The sequence below is a fragment of the Centropristis striata genome, chromosome 8, assembly GCF_030273125.1.
Source record: "Centropristis striata isolate RG_2023a ecotype Rhode Island chromosome 8, C.striata_1.0, whole genome shotgun sequence".
Taxonomy (NCBI): domain Eukaryota; kingdom Metazoa; phylum Chordata; class Actinopteri; order Perciformes; family Serranidae; genus Centropristis; species Centropristis striata.
The window spans coordinates 20,009,379-20,029,835 of NC_081524.1; the positions used below are offsets into that span (position 1 = coordinate 20,009,379).

The following is a 20,457-nucleotide window of genomic DNA, read 5'->3' on the forward strand; positions in this document are numbered from 1 at the left end:
CTCTTTGTGTTTGTGTTTTTATTGATTTCCAAATATTTCTGAATGAGATGTAGTGACTGTTGCTCTCCATTAGGTGGAGCTATTTGCCCACTGCATGTTGATTTCAGTGGATTCCAGTGATCCATTAGTACCTTGCAACACGACTTTATAATTTAGATGCATTTATTAAAGCTGAGCTCCAAGAACACCCCTTTTAAAGAGGACCTTGATCTGAAAGGCTGGGTTGAGCTGATAGACTTTTTACATTCTTTATTGTGGACCTGTTGACATGCAGGTACAAACTGATACATAGGGCCTCTCCCAAGTCTCTTATTCCATGTCTCCTCTATCCTCTAGGGCAGGGGTAGGCAACCTGAGGCTCCAGAGCGGCATTTGTGGCTTTTCAGGCCATTTGCAGTGGCTCCCTGTGGCTGTAACAACAAAATTATACAAAATTAAACCAGTTATTTCTCTACATTTTAATGTTCATTTATCATTAGTGTAGGCACAAAGCAATTTGTATTCAGTTGTAAAAGTGTGTCACTTATACAGTCATGGAAAAAAATATTAGACCCTTGTTTTCTTCAATTTCTTGTTCATTTCAATGCCTGCTACAACTAAAGGTACATTTGCTTGGACAAATATAATGAAAACAACAAGCTGATATCTAGACATTTTCCATGGTTTTCCTTGATAATAACCAAAATCATAAACAAGAAAACCATGGAAAATGTCTAGATATCAGCTCTTAAATTAAACTCGTATGAGCTATTTTTGTTATCATATTTGTCAGAACAAATCAAAATCAAAATCGAAATTACTTTATTCGTCCCCGAGGGGAAATTCAGTTAGTCTGGTAGAATCTGTACCTTTAGTTGTACCAGGCATTGAAATGAACAAGATATTAGAGAAAACCAAGGTGGTCTAATCATTTTTACCATGACTGTATATCGATATATGCGATATAGTCTAATTCCATATCACATTTAAAAATACATCGATATATCGCCCAGCCCTAGGCTATATTGTAACATTAGTTGTCAAGTCAGATGTGTGTGTGTGTGTGTGTGTGTGTGTGTGTGCCTGCATGTGTCTGCGAGACTGTCAACATGTCTTTGATTTGTGACAGGAGCTGATGTTGACTATGTCGACAAAATAAGCATAGTGTGCATGTCTGCGCCTTGCAGACACAACACACCGCGGTCAAGTCAGTGTGACAGCTAATGTTCTCGCTCCACAATACTTAGTATGCTGTATAATATTATGTAAAATAATAATACCAAATTTATCTTTCAACTGTGTAAATCAAGTGTAAATCCTGTATGATAGAAGACCTGTATGATCTACAGGTGTGCATATTGTCCTTCCGGTTGTGTTCTCACACTGTAGCGTGTAGTGTGTTTCCAACAGATAGTACACTAAAGACCTATATCCTAAAAGTAATTTAGGACTACTGGATTTGCATGTTTGGATGGAGTATGGGCGTGGGGATGATTGTTAATGACAGATGCAGAGAGGAGAATCTTTTTATTCAAAGCTCTCCAAATGCATAAATGAGTTCCATGTGCAGCCTGTAACGACTTACTAACTCACCTGCAATTCATCAAGCACAAAGTTAAAACACCTGTAGAGGTGTGTTTGGGATTTTATATACATATATAAATATTATCATCCCATATAAACTAAAAGAGGTAAATACTTTAGAGACTTAACATGTGTTATGAATTCAAAACAAAAAAATAAAAGTCCTAAACGTTTGATCAGTGTTGGTTTAGATTTCTTCTCCACAGACATTCAAACATGACTAGATTGTCTTTCTATTCAAATCTCTTGTAATGTATCATTCAAATCTGATTGAACGCACAATATCAACCTCCACTCTGATGAGATTATGATGGAAATGTGACAATCAATGATAAAAGTGCTGGGGAAAAATGCTGTCTGATGTTTTTTGGCATTTATGTGATGGAAACTAAAATGTAATTGAGTATTAAAAATGCAGAACTAAAAATTATAATTAAAAATTTAACTAAACAACAACAAAAATAATAATCTTTATTTGTAAAACACATTTACAAGTATGGAAGTATTTTACAGACCACGTCATATGTTGAAATGACTCAAAGACAATGAATGAAAGAATTTATCTGTCTGTTTTATTTTAATTTCAATTATTTGTCCTCTTTAACAATCATGTGTATGAGTTAAATGTGCTCTGTGTTTCTTTTCTTCTTCTGAACCAAGTTTCTATTTACATTCAATGTTAGTGCGAGTGTCCTCAACACTGTCTGATACAAAACTATAACTAAAAAAGCTCCACATTGTACCTTTTAATTGTTTCGGATTTATGTGATTGCCTCAGTTACATTTTTCTTGAACCTTGAAGTTGCAAACTTCATCATTTGAATTCAAGGCTTTCCCAATGATTTATTCAAATCTAACTGGCCACGTAATGTAAACGTCCGCTCAGGTCTGATGATGATGTAAATGTGGGAAAGCAGGCAGAAACACGAATCTCAGGTCTGATGTTTTGTTAAAAATGTGAAAATGTGAGTATTAAAACATTCAGTTGTTAAAGATTGATAAAAGTCTGATTCCACATTAGCTACAGCTTGTTGTTTGATATTTTGAAGTGTATGCCTCTTTGTCTTCTTGCTGAGAGATAGATGAGGAGATTGAACTACTCATAATGGAGTGGTATTATTAATATATATTCAGTAATAACTTTTGTTCAGACAAAGGAAAACATGGATATATTTGGTCAGCGAGGGCGTGTCACCGCTTTCTCATCCAATCTGTGTCTTTCAAAACGAATCATTCATTTAGATCAAACTGGACTGATTTGCATTAACATATAAAAACAACTTCAAACACAACATTTGTAGTCAAACACTGGAGAGGCCAGAGAGCGGCACATGTTCGGCAACTGAAAACATTTTAAGTTTGGTAAGTGGATATCTTATTAAAAAAAAAAATAAATAAAAAAAAATAAAAAAATAAAATAAAATAAAAAATATATATATATATATATATATATATATATATATATATATATACATATGTACATGTATTGACATTTTGTAGCTATTTTCCATTGCTTTGTTTTTTATGAATGCAATGTGACATCAAAGAGAAAAAATAATGCTGTAGGATGCAATACTGATTTTTATTCATACTGAATTTTATCACCACAGGAGACAAAAAATGACTTAATAATTTTTTACTTTTACCAACTGAACTTAAGGTATCACACTTTCTGCTACTGTGTTTACTTTTTCCTTTATTAGTTACTTCACAAATTGTAGTGTGTTGCTAATCAGATTAATAATACAAAATATTATCAGTAATTACATTATGTTGAATTGTTATCAAAGGATAAAGATACAAGTCTATTAGTATATTTATTTAAATCAAGAAGCTACCTGGCAGTATAGTTTTTTTTTTAAAAAGTTCCACATTTACCAGCTGGACCATTACAGTGATCTATACATTAATAGATTAATAATACAATTCCATTATGAAATAAACAAAGATTTAAAAATGTATTAGACCACCAGTTTGTGCCACAGCTGTTCTAAATTAACACATTAGTAATTACCAAAATATTTTTTTTATGTTTCTGTAATGGTTAATACAGCAGTATGTAGAAGCTCTTTAACCCAAATTATATTTTTAATGATAAAATAGAATGATTATTGTTATCCATGAATTTTCAAAATAATTGTTTTACAGAAATACTGTAAAAAAATAGTAAAGTTATTATTATTATTATTATTATTATTTATTGATGAAGCATCATGTTATAGTTATTTACTTGCATTCCTGAACAGAAAAATTAGTTTCAGTGGTTGAATATTCTGCTTGATTCATTATAACATTTTTACACTTAAACAAGCTTTTAAAATGTTTCTAAAATATTTGTTTTCTCGTTTTTTGGCAGGTGGTCTAATACATTTGTTAAGCACTGTACATTATCATGGCCTGTTCTGCATAATGAGCACTTTATGTATATGCGCACACTTATGTACTGAGTAAGATTTCTCTTGTAACTGAGTATTTCTATACAACTGTATTCCTAATTTTACTAAAAAATATGAATACTTCAACACTGGCTAATAAAACACAGGATTTTTATGATAACATTTTAAAAGACTTGGCAAAGTATCTGATTCATGTTTATTTTGTCCGCAGTAAAACAAAGTCAGCATGGACGAGGCTGTGTTTGTGATACTCCTGCTCTCAGGTGAGATTTGGTTTATGTGACGGATAGATACATGATAGCTTATTGTAACAATAGATCATGTTGTCTAAACTGAGGTATATGGGAATAATACAGTATTGGGTACATATTTTAATATTTAGTGTAGTATTTGAACGTTTCCTTTTTCTGTGATTACAATTTTGTCCAAAAACGTACTTATTTCCTCGTAAAAATATATTATGACTTTATATTTATTTCCAGCATTTCACCAAATCTACTTCCCTCCTCAGGTTTTTGTGTTCCCTCTCCTTCCCTTCCAAGTATCTTCTACTTTATCAATGAGAAGATGACTTGGTATGAAGCACAAGAATACTGCATCCTTAAGCATACTGCAATGGCCCAAATCCATAGCAGGGAAAACCTCACAGAGATGATGAAAATTCCAGCCGCGGCATACACAGACAAGGCCTGGATAGGACTGATTGAGAATACTTTAGAATTGGAGTGGACGAACGGACAAGGAACCACATTTACCAAATGGCATCCTAATGCACCAAATAGAGATGATTTCTGCGTGACCATGGATACGAGTGGATACTGGATGACTGCCAGCTGCTCATTTAGCAGAAAATATATTTGTCAGGACGAAGATGATGGTTAGTACAGGTTTGACTTTCTGCTACTTCTGGTTCCGAACGACTAATTCATTTTCTAAAATGCAGATGGGGCTCCTGTTATTCCACTCAACTTATGTAGTAAAATATAGTTTCTTTAGGGTTAGGTTTAATTTTTGATCCCAATTTTGGAGGCACTTTTTTTGGCTCAGAAATTGTTCAGAAAACACAAGATACCCTCTAGGGCAGGGGTTTCAAACTCAAATTACCATTGGATGCAGTATCAAAATTACCAAAAAAAAAAGACACAAAATTACACAAAAAACGACACAAAATTACAAAAAAAAGACAGAAAATGACAGAAAAAAAGGACAAAAAAGTAATTAAAGGGACCTTCCACACACAACAAGGTAAAGTGCCATTCATATAAAAATCACATTTAACTTTCATATCAAGGTGGGGGCCACAAAATATCGTCACGGGGTCTGCAATTGACCCGCGGGCCGCGAGTTTGAGACCCATGCTCTAGGGTGTCTTTCTAATAGAGAAAACAGTGCCTCCTTGGGTGCCTTTCACAAAAGCTTAAATTGAGAAAACATGATGAAGTGCCCTTTAGGTTACCCTTTAATGGGATGTCAGTGTTTTTAGTAGATAAAACTTAATGAACTGCAGTTTAATGAAGAAGAAAATGTGGTGCAACATAAACTGAACTACATACTAGAAAACTGTCTGCTGGCTTTTTATTCTAACCCCTGCCCATATATATATATATATATATATATATATATATATATATATATATATATACACACACACACACACACACACACACATGCCCATATAATGTAAAAATGTAAACAAATGCTTAACTCTATTCAAACTACAAAAATTCATGATTGTACTGCACTGCTGTGTTACAGAGTGTAATATCTTCCTGACCTTACTTAAGATACAACATTTTAGAGACTGACTACACCTGTAGTCTTAAAAAAAAGTCTAACTATTTCTTCCCTCTTCTTCATTGTTCAACAGATGCTGACGATTTCTCTGTTGGCCAGCTCAAGATGACTTGGAAAGAAGCTCAGAGTAAATGCAAAGAAGATGGTTTTCTTGCCACTATCTCCAACAGAGAGGATAATGACATGGTTGAGAGTGAGGTGTCCGGAAAAGCTCAAGAAACGGCATGGATTGGCCTCACCGGTTTCAGAGGCTGGTCTTGGTCTGAAACTGGAGACATTCTCACTTTTACAAACTGGAAAGTTGGACAACCTGACATCCTGGAAGGAGAAGACAGTTGTGCAGCTGTAGAGATGACAAATGGAACCTGGACTGATGAGGAATGCAGCGACAAATACCCTTTTTTCTGCTACGGAAGTATGATTCACTCAAACATTTCCTCTGCATTAAAGCTCAAGCCAGAAGCCAGCAGTAATGTGTAGAATAAGTTTATTACACACAGCATGCAAGGAGTATTGAACCGGCTGAATGTTGTGTTATGACCGCTTGTTACACAAAACCATGTGAGAAGCCGTCATTAATTATATTTCCGTCAACAAATTTGTATGCACATTTTGAAGATATGCATGAAAAAAGCTTAAAAGAAACACCAAAATATCATTATACTCCAGAAATTGTACATAAAAGTCATAATGCTCATAGTTATATAGTATAGTGATTATAGTTAAAGTTCTGGTGTAGCGAACATTTAACTCACATGACTGGTAAGCTGTTTCCGCTCTTGCAGAAAACCCTAAAGAATAAGAATAAGAATTAAATCCAATTCCTAGACTTCTCTCCATTAACTCTCATGGGTGACCAAAGCAACCTCTTTCTTTGTTGCTGTTTTTTTTTCTATCTCGCGCAATCTCCACCTCTTTTACTGTCTTCTTAGTACATTTATGCAGTTTTGTTTATTCGCTCTAAACCTGTTGATGGAAACGTCCCTAATTCGCATTTTCTTTAATGCAACATTTAAAGTTCTTGCTTTAAATTTGCTTCGACTTTAATAGAAACACGGCTATTGTACAGACACCTCACAGGCACTGATTGGACTGAAGAGACCAATTTGCCATGTGGTAATCCTGTCAGTCTCACATGGGGTTATTTGCTTGGATTGTATTCACCATGTCATACGCAGATGGAAACAAACCTTTTACCATATCTAAATTTCCAGGAACGTTTTCACTACCTTTAGTAAAGTGTTGTTCAGAATATCAAAGTCAACCTTCTACCTCAGTCCCGTGTCTTGTTTTTTTCTCGTAAGGTAGTGATTTCTTCCTCATGCTCCTCATGATAACTACCAAATCACAATCAACACACTACACACAGTAACGACCAACAGATTATTTTCATTGTTTACTGATTATTTTTCTATTTAATTGATGAATTATTTGGTCTGGAATAATGATAGAAAGCTTGTACTTGTACTATATGAAAACAAAAAATTGTCATTTCTTGCCGGCAGACGAAACAATTAACGAACAAAAGAAGACCGTAGTGAGGCTGGAGATCAAGTCTCGTGCAAATATGGTAGATCCAGCCCACAGTGCCAACCTGCAACGACAGGTATAGTGTGTGTGTTTGTGTGTGTGTGTACATGTGTGTGAGAGAGAGAAAATGAAGAGAGAGAAAAGGGATAAAAACATACTTAATATCTTTCTCCTTTAGTTGCATGCAGCCCTTGCTAATCAGGGTGTGACTGATATCAAGCTGACCTGGACTAAACTGCCAAAAAAGAAGCAACTTAAGAAGGCAGTGAGAGAAAAAAGGTACACGCACACGCACACACACACACACACACACACACACACACACACACACACACCACAATGAATGTTCTCTCAAGAGCAAAAATGCCTTTTGTCTTTATGTTTAGATGCTTGAAGAAACACTGAGAGCACCTCCCGGAAAGCTGCACCTCCGTTTTACAAATACACCAATCAAAATACATCTGGGTAAAGGTCAGGCAAATGTTCGGTTCTGGAAAGACTGTTGTAGTTTGGACGCTGTGAAAAACAGTTTGCAATTTGTAAGTCCTTTGAGACCTACATTCAAGTGAACACAGTACAAAGAAAAAAAAAAAAAAAGAAAAAAAAAAAAAAAAAAAAAAAAAAATATATATATATATATATATATATATATATATATATATATATATATACAGTACAGGCCAAAAGTTTGGACACACCTTCTCCTTCAATGTGTTTCCTTTATTTTCATGACTATTGACATTGTAAATTCATCAAAACTATTAATGAACACATGTGGAATTATGTACTTAACAAAAAAGTGTGAAATAACTGAAAACATGTTATTTCACACTTTTTTTGTTAAGTACATAATTCCATATGTCTTCATTCATAGTTTTGATGCCTTCAGTGAGAATCTACAATGTAAATAGTCATGAAAATAAATAAAAACGCATTGAATGAGAAGGTGTGTCCAAACTTTTGGCCTGTACTATATATATATATATGTATATATATATATGTATATATATATATATGCCTACTTTAATACCAATTAATGAAGTGCTATATTAACAAGATCTCCAAGGTCTTTCATATATCTTCCACATGTTTATTCTATTTTGACTTGTAGTGTTTTTACTTGTACGTTAAAATGATAGACTGTGCTCCAGCAGTGAAGGTTTATTATTGGTGTTCTTGAGGTTTCAACAGCCTACAAGAGGAAATATTAACTTGAATTTTGTTAACGACAGAAACGTATAGAAACTTTTAAAATCTTTCAACAAATTAAAGGTCCGAATGAAGTAGGATTTTTTTATGCAACAACCAGCCTTCAAAGGACGACTTTCACTAAGGCCATGCTTTGCATATTGAAATATCATCAAGCACTTTAAATTGATGGAGCTGCTTACAGGCAATGTTTTCTTTCTTTGATTAACTGCAAAGAGTTCAGCTCTCAACCTTAAAACAACATTCAGAAGCTGGATACGACCTGTGAGTATACTGCTATTGCATTTTTAAATTAAACAAGGCCTGCAGGGGGATAATTATCCAACAGTTCATTAAGAGCTGGTAGAGGCTAAGTTTGTGAAAGTTGCTCATGTTATTTCACATCAGAATCTGAAGCTTTCTGAATCGCAAAATCTGAAGTATTGTTTTGATGATTTGCAGGACAAACATTATAAAAGAAACCTGGGAAACTTTGCTGTATGTAGACAACTTAAGAACATTATTTGAAAAGTCAGCTTCATTGACTTTATTTTGACAGGGATTAGGTTCCAATTACACATGAAAGTGGTGGTTAAACAACCTAGTTTTAAGCTCAATGAATCTGCTCTTTATTTTTCTTAGATATTTTGTGTTTATTAAAATGTACATTGCAGACTACAGTCTACTGTTAGAGAAAACTAAAGAAAATACATTTTATTGATTCCTCTTCAGCTCAGGGCAGTGCTTCACGCTGACATGGAAGATTCAACCCAGAAAATGGAAATAGAGTCTCACAGAACCTCAATGCATTTTAAATCTGTATTGTATTTTGTCTGAATGATATAATGGTAATGGTTGTTAGTCAAGTAATTTATGCATGTATTTATTCTTAGATAGAAGAAGATTACAATATAATAATGTGAGATTTGGCTTGTTTCTTATGCATTGCACATTAACTTGTTGGTGATATGATATATAACTATTGACAGTAATATCCAAAAATGCAGAGCTGAAATGATAAGTTCAATAACTATTCTTATAATTGAAAAATTAGCAGATTTAGTTTGTCTCATGACAAACTCCAGACTGAATATTTTGTAAGACAAAGCAAGAAAATGAAATAGAACCTTGGATTTTAAGAAATTGCTAGGTTTTAAAAAATATATAGTGTACATATTATAAACCAAACAATTAATTTAAAAAAAGGTAATGTGCAGAGAAATTTATGAGGTAGTGATTAGTTGCAATTCTTCGAAAAAAATTTCATTCTCTGTTTTTGCTCTGCATGCACCAATCACACTTAAAATATCTATTATTTAAAATAAATGATCTTTGTTGATTTTATGACTTTATGTGTGTCTTTATTGATGAGAATAATGTTCCTCAACCCCATCTCCAAAAATGTTTGTTCCCAAACAATAAAAATGCATTCTCAATTACATTTTGAAGGGGAGCATTGTGATACATCAGGAACAAACATCATCCAGGAGAAAATACTTATGCTCCATATACATTTAATTGACAATTTTAGTTTGGCTGCATGAGAATTAAAAGGCTGTGTTGCTCTAGTTGTTTGCTGTTTGTGTTATATTTAAAAAGTAGTAAAGTAGTAAAGTCTTACTTTACTACTTACTACTGAATTAATTGAGTTTCTTACTGACTTGCATTTGGCTAAAGTAGGGTAAATAAAACAAGGAGTTAGTCAAATTAAAGTTAAATTAACTCCAATGTTGCCAACAAAATTGGAATTTTTATTTGGTGGTCATCCACAATGATATGAATCGATATGAAGAAACATCATAACAGATGCACATGTTGAAAAAAATATTTGCCTTATTTCCTTTTCTTCATACTTTTGAGTGTACAGTAGACAACGTTCATTTGGTGAAAATTGTGTGTCATCTGCATATTAGTGATATTTGCCATTATACCCAGTTATTTTCAAATCAGTTCAAGTCCGTGAGTAAAAATCACACAAATTTGAGCAATTTCTTATTAAAAACATTTGCTGGTTCCAGTACCTCGATTGTGAGGATTTTCAGCTACTTTCTGTTTGATATATTTGTAAACTGAATTCCTTTGGTTTTGGATTCTTGTCAGACAAAATAAACATTTAAATGTAACCTTGAACTTTAAGGATTTTTTAATATTATAATAATGGATTCTGTCATTTTATTGACACAGCAATTATTTGTGAAAACAATCAGCAAATTAATTGATAATGGGAAAAACTTGCTGCATAACTATGAAAGACACATTTTCTCCACTCTGTGGTTAGGTGTTACGTCATGGTCATGATCTGCACCACAACAGGTAACCTCTAAAAAGGTTAGACTTTGCATATGGAAATAATAATACCCAGAGCATTTGAGTGCCTTAAGAGGTTGTGCTAAAGGGGATTAGCAGACATCTGTTTTATTGGAGGGTTTACTGAATGAAGTCAGACCAACAATCAGCAACTGGATTTTTAAACTTGTGGGTAAGCTTTTACATTTCCAGGGAACAATTGAGATGATGACATACCACTTCAATTTTACAATAGTATCAGAAAAGCATGACATTAAATGCTGACAAAAGATTTAAGCATTCTTCGTCCTGTTATAAAACGTGAAATATCGTTTACCTTTAAGTATTATTTACTTAAATAATTCATATGTCTTAATATAATATTTGAATGGTATTTAACATGATTATGCACACAGATGTTTTGTGTCTCTGTCTAAAATGCTTGATAATATATCCAATCCAAATAGAACATCTGAGCAGGTTATGTGATCTTATTTGTACCCTTTTCTTTAAATGTTGCATGTTGTCTGGCTGCACTGTGCACTCTATATGCAGAGCAAGTTGAAAGTCCCTCATATAGGATGGATTTTTTACTTTGACTGATTGATGAACATTGGAGGAAAAGAGAGAAACATCACCAAAGAATCAAAATTAGTACTGCGAAGGAGATTTTTGCAGTTCAGAGGACCTCTAGACATTTAGATAAAGACTTTGGTTAAAGAAATAAGACTACATTTCTTTTTTAAACATTTTCTTAAGACAACTATTACATTACCACGATTGCTACGACTGTATTTAAATTGCTATGTTTTATAATATGACAAAACTCCAAAATACAAATAGAGTTTAACTGAAAAGGTCACATTAAACAAATGTAGTCTAGGTTGAGCCTTCCTGTTATCATTTGACTTGCAAATCACCAAAGAGATGCAAAGTAAACCACTGATATCTTCCTACTGATTTTGTTTGTTTTCAGGTTGTATTTTATTTCATACACCAGTTGCAAACCTACACAGGGTGTTTCACTTATTTTGCTGAATCCAGCAGCGAAACATCAAGTGGACATGAAATGAAAAATGCCTTTTAACCCTTTTTTAATCTGCACTGTTTCAAAAATACATGGCAGAACTTTTTAGCAACATTTTTACATAAAACTCCAAATCTTTTTCAAACAAAATATGACATTGACCTTTAAGCTGCACAGAGATAACATGAATTACTTGGTGAGCATCAACAGATACAATGTTCCACCATTGCTTTGAGAGAATCTGTCTAAAGTCTTCAAAGTTTGAAAAATGTCTAATTTTAATCGTTATGTTCTCAATTTTAGGAATAAATGGATTGTCACGTAATTCTCTTCTTCTTTGGTAAGCTCATAATTTTACAGATAAGAGTTCTCATTGTGTAATGCACACTCTCAGATATCTTGTGCTATATTTTATTCCACTCAGGTCAAAACACACCGCTGCCAAACAGCCACTATTTAATTCCTATGTACACCCCTCACACCGGCGTTGGCGTCCTGTGATTTACACCACTGTCCTATTTTCAACCTGGCTGCCCCTGAAAAAAAAACACATTTTCCTCCACTCCTGGCAGTAGAACGGCTGAGGAGAGACTAGTTGTTGAGCTCCAGCTATACAACGCACAGTCCAGTTATTAAGATAATTGCAACAAAAAAAATATTTACAGGTGAACTACAGCTCTATGGCTCTTCAGATGAGAGGATTAAGTCGCATATATCCACAAGTGATTTTAAGCTAATGATGGTGGAGGATGTAGCAAGATATATTTGAGTCGTAATAAAATGGTTTGAATGATGTATTTCCTGCAGTTTTCTTTTGATGTGCTGCAGGGGCAACACTTGAACCTAGTCATTTGACACTATATCTGGCTGTGTTTTCCACTTAAGGAGTACAGCAGCTTGCTGCTGGGACAGTACTCTCCAAGGTGCAGCTGTTGTATATCCTTTTTATTGGCTGAGAAACATTCTCTGTATGTACCTCGTTGGCATTAATATAATGCACTTGTGAGTACATTAATTTAGTCTGTTCCTTGGGGGACAGAAATGGACTCCGACTGTACCCCTATTTTTGAGTAAGGCTAACTATAACTTCAACCAGTAATTGACCAAAAAGTAATATACATACATATGTTTCCAAGCCAACGTCCAGGGTAGCTGTACCTTAGAGTGTACAGTCGAAGTGACAAGCTGTTGTGCCCCTACAGGTACAAATTGAGCACATTACTCCTGGGAGTGCATAAATAAATATATGTATAGGATATAAATATATCTAAACATGAATATGCCCCCTTTCATCAATCCCCAGGATTTTGTATCCCCTCCTCTTACGCTCCTCGTGAGTTCTACTATGTCAACCAGCCAATGAACTGGAATGATGCTCAGGACTACTGCAGAGAGAAGTACACCGACCTGGCGACCATCAAAAGCATGGAGCACATAAGCCGTCTGGACAGACCTACTTTGAACTCCCCGGTATGGATCGGACTGAGGGATGACCCACAAGACTGGAAGGACATGAGCAATAAAATCAACTCCTGGAGATGGTCGGCAACTGGTGAAACAAGCAAAACTGGTTATGGATCCTGGAATTCTGGCGAACCCTCTAATTATGGTGGCGAGCACTGTGCCGTGATGGCCCATTCCGGAGGATGGAATGATGTTTCCTGTGGTAGTTTGAAAACATTTGTGTGTTATGATGGTAAGAAAAGATTTGATTTATGGAATCTGACAATTGTTTCAATTATTTGTCATTTGTACTTATTAGCAAACGATTGCCATCACATGTCCAATGAGTGACTTCAGAAAACAAAGGACTCATTCTTAAATTAGAGTAAAGCATCATATATTTGTGGTGCTTGGCATCAAACATGGCTGGTTGGTTTGAAATGATTTAATTAATTGTAACATTGACTTCACGCCCGTCTATTGCAGAGACAGACCAAACCTACGAGTTCATCTCAACTCTGCAAACGTGGGCTGGAGCCCGCGACTACTGCCGACAACACCACACAGACTTACCTATGATCGAGAGCGCAGAGAACAAGACAAATGTCCAAAGCGCCATACCATTTGCTGTTAATGCTTGGATTGGTCTGTACAGAGTGCCAGGGTCTTGGTCCGATAACAGCGACAGCCTTTTTAGAAACTGGATAAGTGGGGAGCCAAATAACGCTTTTGGTAGGCAGCAATGTGTTACTGAGAACGCTAACCATGAATGGGATGATACTGCTTGTTCCAACTTGTACCCTTTTCTCTGCCATCAAGGTGATTGTTCAAAAAAAATTTTCTTTTGTATTCTAATGCAGATTATGTGTGGCTTTTGATAATACATGTATTGAATTGCCTAGATCCAATCTTAAAGAAATCCATGCTGAGGATGAAAATAAAGACTGACGCTGACCTAACGGATCCGGCTACCAACAGTCAGATCCTCCAGCAGGTACAGTTCCTTCTCTTTCTCTCTGTCTGTTTCTAATTATGTGGGGAAATAACATGAGATGGTATTACTGGAAAAGAAAAACCTTAGAGAAAAGAGAGTTACAGTCTGTATGTCTTTTGTTTCTCTTCAGCTGAGTGCAGTTTTTGCAAGTCTGGGATGGACTGACGTCAAGCTTCGATGGGAGATTCAATGCAGAAAACCAGAGAAAGAAAAACTTGCAGAACCTCACTGCATTATACAATTTTAATATGTTTTTTTCTGCAAACCACAAAGTTAGCTTTCATGTATGATGGTTGAATGACACAATATACTGTATCTCACGTCCACATATTCTTCTAAACGATGGTATAACGACTGTTAAGTTATCTGTTTTTATTTATGCTTCAGCTAATAGAAAACTACAGTAACAATATGAGTTATTTAGACTTTTTGCTGACTTGGTGACATGTTTTGATGCAACAACCATGTATACACAACTAATTCATGCAATACTACAAGAATAAAAGTTTTTAAATACATAGAGAGAAATGTTGATGATAAAAGGTATGTGACAAGAAATAAAATGTTGATACCTAACAGGTTGGAATTAAACGTTGGGTTTTGGAAAAGAAAAATCAAAACACAGTTTGGTCATGTCAGGCCAAACAAAACATGGATTAACTAGCTTAGAAATTACTTTCTAATTCAGGATAAAACAAATACCTTAGTGGGGTGACCTTTGCCAGTGTCCTCATTTTCATATGAAGATATAAATTAACCTGCAATTGTATGGGTTTCTAGCGACTTTATTATGTAAGCTTGTCCAACAGCTTGTTAACGCAATTTCATAATCAGCCATTCACATGGCAGTAACTCAACACCTTAAGGCAGGGGTGTGCAATTCATTTCCCCAAGAGGCCACATGACCAATACCACGTAGGTTGCAGGGGCCGGACCAAAACTCTGAACTAAATTCTGCTCAATATTAATTTAATCACTTTATAAAATCCAGTAAATGATCCGGTTTTTAAGCAGCTACTGATAAGAATACGTGTTATGATAAGACTGTTAATGTGGAGTAAATCAAATATAGCAGTAAAAAGTAGTAAATACTCTAATCACTATATCACTTTTCCATTTATTTTAAACACAACTGTAAATTACCTTTAGCAAGGTTCCTATTGGTGTTTTTGTATTATATAGCTTGTTTGTATATTTTATAGGTGTTTTACAATGTTGTGATGTTTTTATTTTGAAAAAGTACCGACCAGTGTGAAACGGGTGCTTTCATTTTGAAAGTTAGTGACAGGAAATAAGTGGTTAAATGAAAAACGAACGGTGAATAATAATGAGTGCGTCGTAATTCATATAAAGTTGATATAAAGTATCAAAAAGGTTTCTATAGTGGCTGGCTGACAGGAACAAGGTTTGTTAAAGTTTATTTTCTTCTGTCATATATATTAGTGGTTATATTTGTTGTCTTAACTATAGTAAAAGTGCTTGTTTGCTCAATTGCTAATGCTTATGTTTGTTATTGCTCTTACCGTGTGTTTAGACCGGACGCGTAGCGAATTTCGCGTTGCGTTACTAGTAGTTGAATTTACTCGCGTCACTCGCGCGAGTAAATAACTCGTGAATTTTCGCCCAAGAGACTATTTAGCGCCAAATAATTCCCTCCATTTCATTCTGTCATCAACCATGACAAGCATAGCGTCCCTGTACCTGCTCTGGAAGTCCGAGATACGTCGGAAAACACGCCGTCGTGTCTGGGTGAGTGACATCATCCGGCAAGATCTTTATGGTTCCGGTTGCGGTAGGAGGGTGATGATGTGTCAAAAAGCTCGGGAAGCCCACAGACCGCAACAATAAGTTTCTCCTCCATTTTCCTGGAATAGGCGGGTTCCCGGGATGCATGACGTCACTGTCGTCCAGAATCTCAACGCTGATAGGCTGTCCCGACACAGCGTCACGCGAATATTTCGCCAAAGTTGAATTTATTGAACTCACGCAAATTCGCGTTGTTTCATTCGCGCCGCGACATTCGCGTCAATCGCGGCATTCGCGTCGTGCGAAACCCGCGATTCGCGTCGCCGGCAAAAATTTGCGTGTTTGCATTGACTTTGTATGTAATCTTGTCGCGCGAAATATTCGATACGCTGTACACACCGTTACGGTGGACTCACAAGCTGACCAAGGAATGTCTTTTTATTTTCATGGAGCTACGATTTTAAATAAATTAATAAATGCTACTAAACATATATTCAAACCACAAAAGCAATGTAGAGCATGTATGTTATGCAGTAAACCAGTAATTTATTAACTTTATGCAAAAAGCAAATACGTGTTTTTGACAAGGTACCGAGGTAACTCGGGTAACTCAGATATACGTAAATAACCTTCAAAATAAAAGCACTGCGGTTTTATTGATTTCTAATTTCTGGGCAACCTCATGCGGCAGGATGTGGCCGCCCAATGCCCAGGTCTGCCTTAAGGCCTCAAATAACCACTTGTTACAACCAAGGTATGCACAATCAATCAATTAAACTTTATTTGTTTAGCAGTTTTCATACAAATAATTTAACACAAAGTGCTTCACACACAATAATACCCTTCCCCCATAAATAAAACTAAAATAAATAAATGGATACTAAAATATACATGATAATAATTATAATAATAATAATTATGAAATAGTTACAATAATTATTATTATCATTACCATTATAAAACCTAATTAAGACTATACAAAAAAATACATAGGTAATAAAGCTATATTAAAAGTCAGACTAAAACAAACAAAAAAAAAGACAAAAAATAAATATATATATAGACAGATAGATAAAACTCAGTGAAAAGCTAGATAAATGGGTCTTGAGTTTGCTTTTTAAAACATCAACAGAATATCAGAAGACCATATCTACCCGTATTTGTTTATAACAAATGGCAGTGTTTCCAACTTCAACTATATCATATATAAGCTGAAGTTGGTAGCTTTTATAAAAATATGTTTTTATCATGTTGTGAAACTGTCACTATTTCCTGACAGTAATACATTTAACATAATATGTAAAAGAAAAGAAAAAATCATGTTCCCCCACTTCCGCCTCGTGCCCCAGGAATCCAAGGTAATGCTAGTCAAATCTGAATCTAGACTTTAGAAACATATCTAAGTGACTGTTTAGCAGTAAAATGATGTGTTGGTCCAATGTCTGCTGCCTGTAAATATCCTCTTTCTGCACAGTGAGCACTTTTGACTGCTGTGATTGTCCACACAAGGCAGCCGTGTCTACTTAAGTACAATTTTGAGGTTCTTGTACTTCACCTGAGTATTTCCATTTTATGGAATTTTATACTTTTTACTCCATTACATTAAGCTGACAGCATTAGTTACTTTTCAGGTTGAGATTTAACATAAATTTAAAATTAAAGTGTGTGAAACGTGCATCTGGAGGAGTGTGTGATACATTTGATACATTGATACATACATTTGTGTGTGTGTAGCGAAAATCGCATAAAGTTGCATGTGTGTAATTATAATCACATAAAGTTACGTGTGTGTGTGTGTGTGTGCGTGCGTGCGTGCGTGCGTGTTTGAAGCAGGTGTATGCATGTGTGAGGAGTGTGCGTGCTTACGCGCATGTGTGTGTGTGTATCTGTAACTGTAATCACATCAAAGATCAAAGGCAATCAGATCAAAGCAATCAACAGAATTAACTGATACCTGTTCCGGCACAGTGACAGCAGAGGTGGACAGACTGAAATTTCTGGCCTCGAACAGAAAGCATTTTTGGCAAAACCATAATACCTATCATTGATCCGACTTCACCTTGAGCGTCCTGAGTTCTTCCTGAACGTTTTTTTTTTTTTTCAGAAAAATGAAAAGTTAGCTTTTTTAGAGCGATCTAAAAAAACTGTTCCTTCTCCCTTTTTCAGAAATCTTCCTGCGTTTTTAATATGGGAGCCAATGAGGCTGTTGATGCGTGTTGGTGGCGCATCTGTGCGTCCTACGCCCAAACTATAACTCTGACAGCTTTACCAGAGGATTGTGAGGGAGAAGACAAATTTTCCTGCGTTTCTATGTATAAATTATTTCTGTAGAGTGGAATTTGCGGCCTGGAGCGCAGTTTTCAAATTTATTTTTTGGCAATTTTTTCTCTCCCTCTACACTCTGGTGATGATGTCACACACATAGACTGTATAAAATATGGACGTCGTCTCCGTGACGTCACCCATAGGGTTCTGAAGAGCTGAAATGAAGCTTTGTGGGCGTTCCCACAGTCGCCATTTTGGCAAAGTTGACTCCGCCCAACTCCCCCGGATAATCCATAAATGGACATAGAACTGCAGCTGAGGCGGCCGAAACACGCCCACTTAGCTTGAAGCTAACAAGCTAGCGGAGGCTACCGGAGCTAACAAGCTAGTCTACATGCTACACCGGGACGGACAGCAGCCGGCCGGCTCGCTGACTAACACTGCCGTGATGTTCCCGTCTGTTGGTGTCCCAGCTTACACTGCTTAACTCACGGTAAGTTACTCTAAAACTTTACCACAGCAACTTCAACTTGTTTTAGGTATATAATTAGGGCAATTTGAAATACCGGTTTTGTCGAGACTTGCAGTAATGTCGCCAATGTTACCTTGAATAAACACGTTTACGGATACTTACATGAGACAAACATGTTAACCTGAATTTTAATTTAATTTTACTTTAGCTAGAAGTTGTTTATCTTGGATGACCCTTGATTAAACTTTATGAGCTGAGTGATATGTAATTAGGTTAGTATTCTCACCGTAGATGTTGGATTGATACTGGCACACAATTATATATTTTTTGCTTATTAATAACTTCTACTCAGGTATGATTAAAACAAACGTATTACATTAGTAAATCTGCGAGTTGTTTCTCAGTGTAGATGTGTCAGGGCGTATCAGTTAACGTGTAAAATGATAATCCCCCACAGCGCTATTAAACAGTATGCATTTACCTTTATGATGTGACCCTGACAGACTGTCTGGGATTATTATCTGGAATATCAGTTAAAACAGAAAGGCCATTTTATATTTATATTTACTTATTTCAGTACATTTGTCAATAAATTTAACTTCCAGTCTTGGAAACTTGACTTTAGACGGCTGACATTATGATCACATTATCTGTCTTCAAAGGACTACAAAATAAATTAATTTGAATAATGTTTTATATTTTAGAGGTGTGGATCCCTTCTTCCATTTTATCCTTCAAATCCTAGTGTTTTCAACATTATTTAGGCACTCTTCATAGCTGTTTGTTATATATATTGTTTTACCTGAAGCATTTAATACTCTCATTTATTTTCCTCCCATAGTCAGTGTGAAGCATTGGTGACAGCTCTGTGTCCAGTGAGCTGCTGGACATCAGTGTCTGCTGGTGGACTGTGGTGGAAAGACCTTCTCCTCTTCTTTGAGGAAGAGCTGCCCAGATGTCTTCTTCTTCCACTGTGACGGCAGCAGCATGGGGGAGGTCAGCAGGTCAAGCTGCTCACCATCATGGAGAACTTTTCTAGACTTAAATATTGTCCACCTTTTTGTTTTTTATGCATTTCAATAAATTACATTTGCATTTGAGCTAACGTTGTCTTTATTGCTGTGTGAAAATGTTAGATTTAAAATATCTGATATAATACAACACAGATAAAACATTAAGCATTTATGTTCAACTCTTATTCCAGGTGATGTATGTCTAATTTTAAAAATGTGAGAATACAATCAGGAAGCTGATAAATGGGTGCTTTTAATAATATGATTTAATGCAATAACGTAAAAACACTACAGCAGCAAAATATTTAAGTCAAACTACACATACATAAAAACATCAATATGTAACCTCAGATATTGACAAGTTGTTGATGTGTTTGAGTCCAGTTGTGTCTTCTCATGTGGAGCATCAGAGGTCCACCTTGTCTGCATCACCTGCAGAGGAAAACTTTACACAGACAAATAGAGATGTAAGTAAAATATGTGTTACAACGGACAGGCTGTATTTTCATTTCAGTTTTAATATACTGATTATTGTTCAGGATAACGAAACACATTCAACAGTATTGACTACTCTCAATATATCCTGTTAGTAAACGTTATCATGCTTTGCACAGTTCCTCCTGAAATTCAGACTTAACGTTATGTGTTAACTAAAGTCGATCACAATCAGTCGGTGTCTGGAGTGTTTTCATATTAAAATGCCTGCTTTGATACTGATATTAAATAAAAAAGATAAAGTC

At 35.4% G+C, this 20,457-nt stretch overlaps 1 protein-coding gene across 1 annotated transcript; it reads left to right on the top strand.

Annotated features, from left to right (window-relative positions):
- Positions 1-13,672: 13,672 nt before the first annotated feature.
- LOC131976981 (C-type lectin-like) lies at positions 13,673-14,763 on the top strand. The gene is made up of 3 exons (XM_059340214.1): positions 13,673-14,046; positions 14,130-14,221; positions 14,352-14,763. Exons 1-3 carry the CDS (start codon positions 13,803-13,805, stop codon positions 14,466-14,468), a joined length of 453 nt encoding a protein of 150 aa, XP_059196197.1. The 5' UTR covers positions 13,673-13,802; the 3' UTR covers positions 14,469-14,763.
- Positions 14,764-20,457: the final 5,694 nt, after the last annotated feature.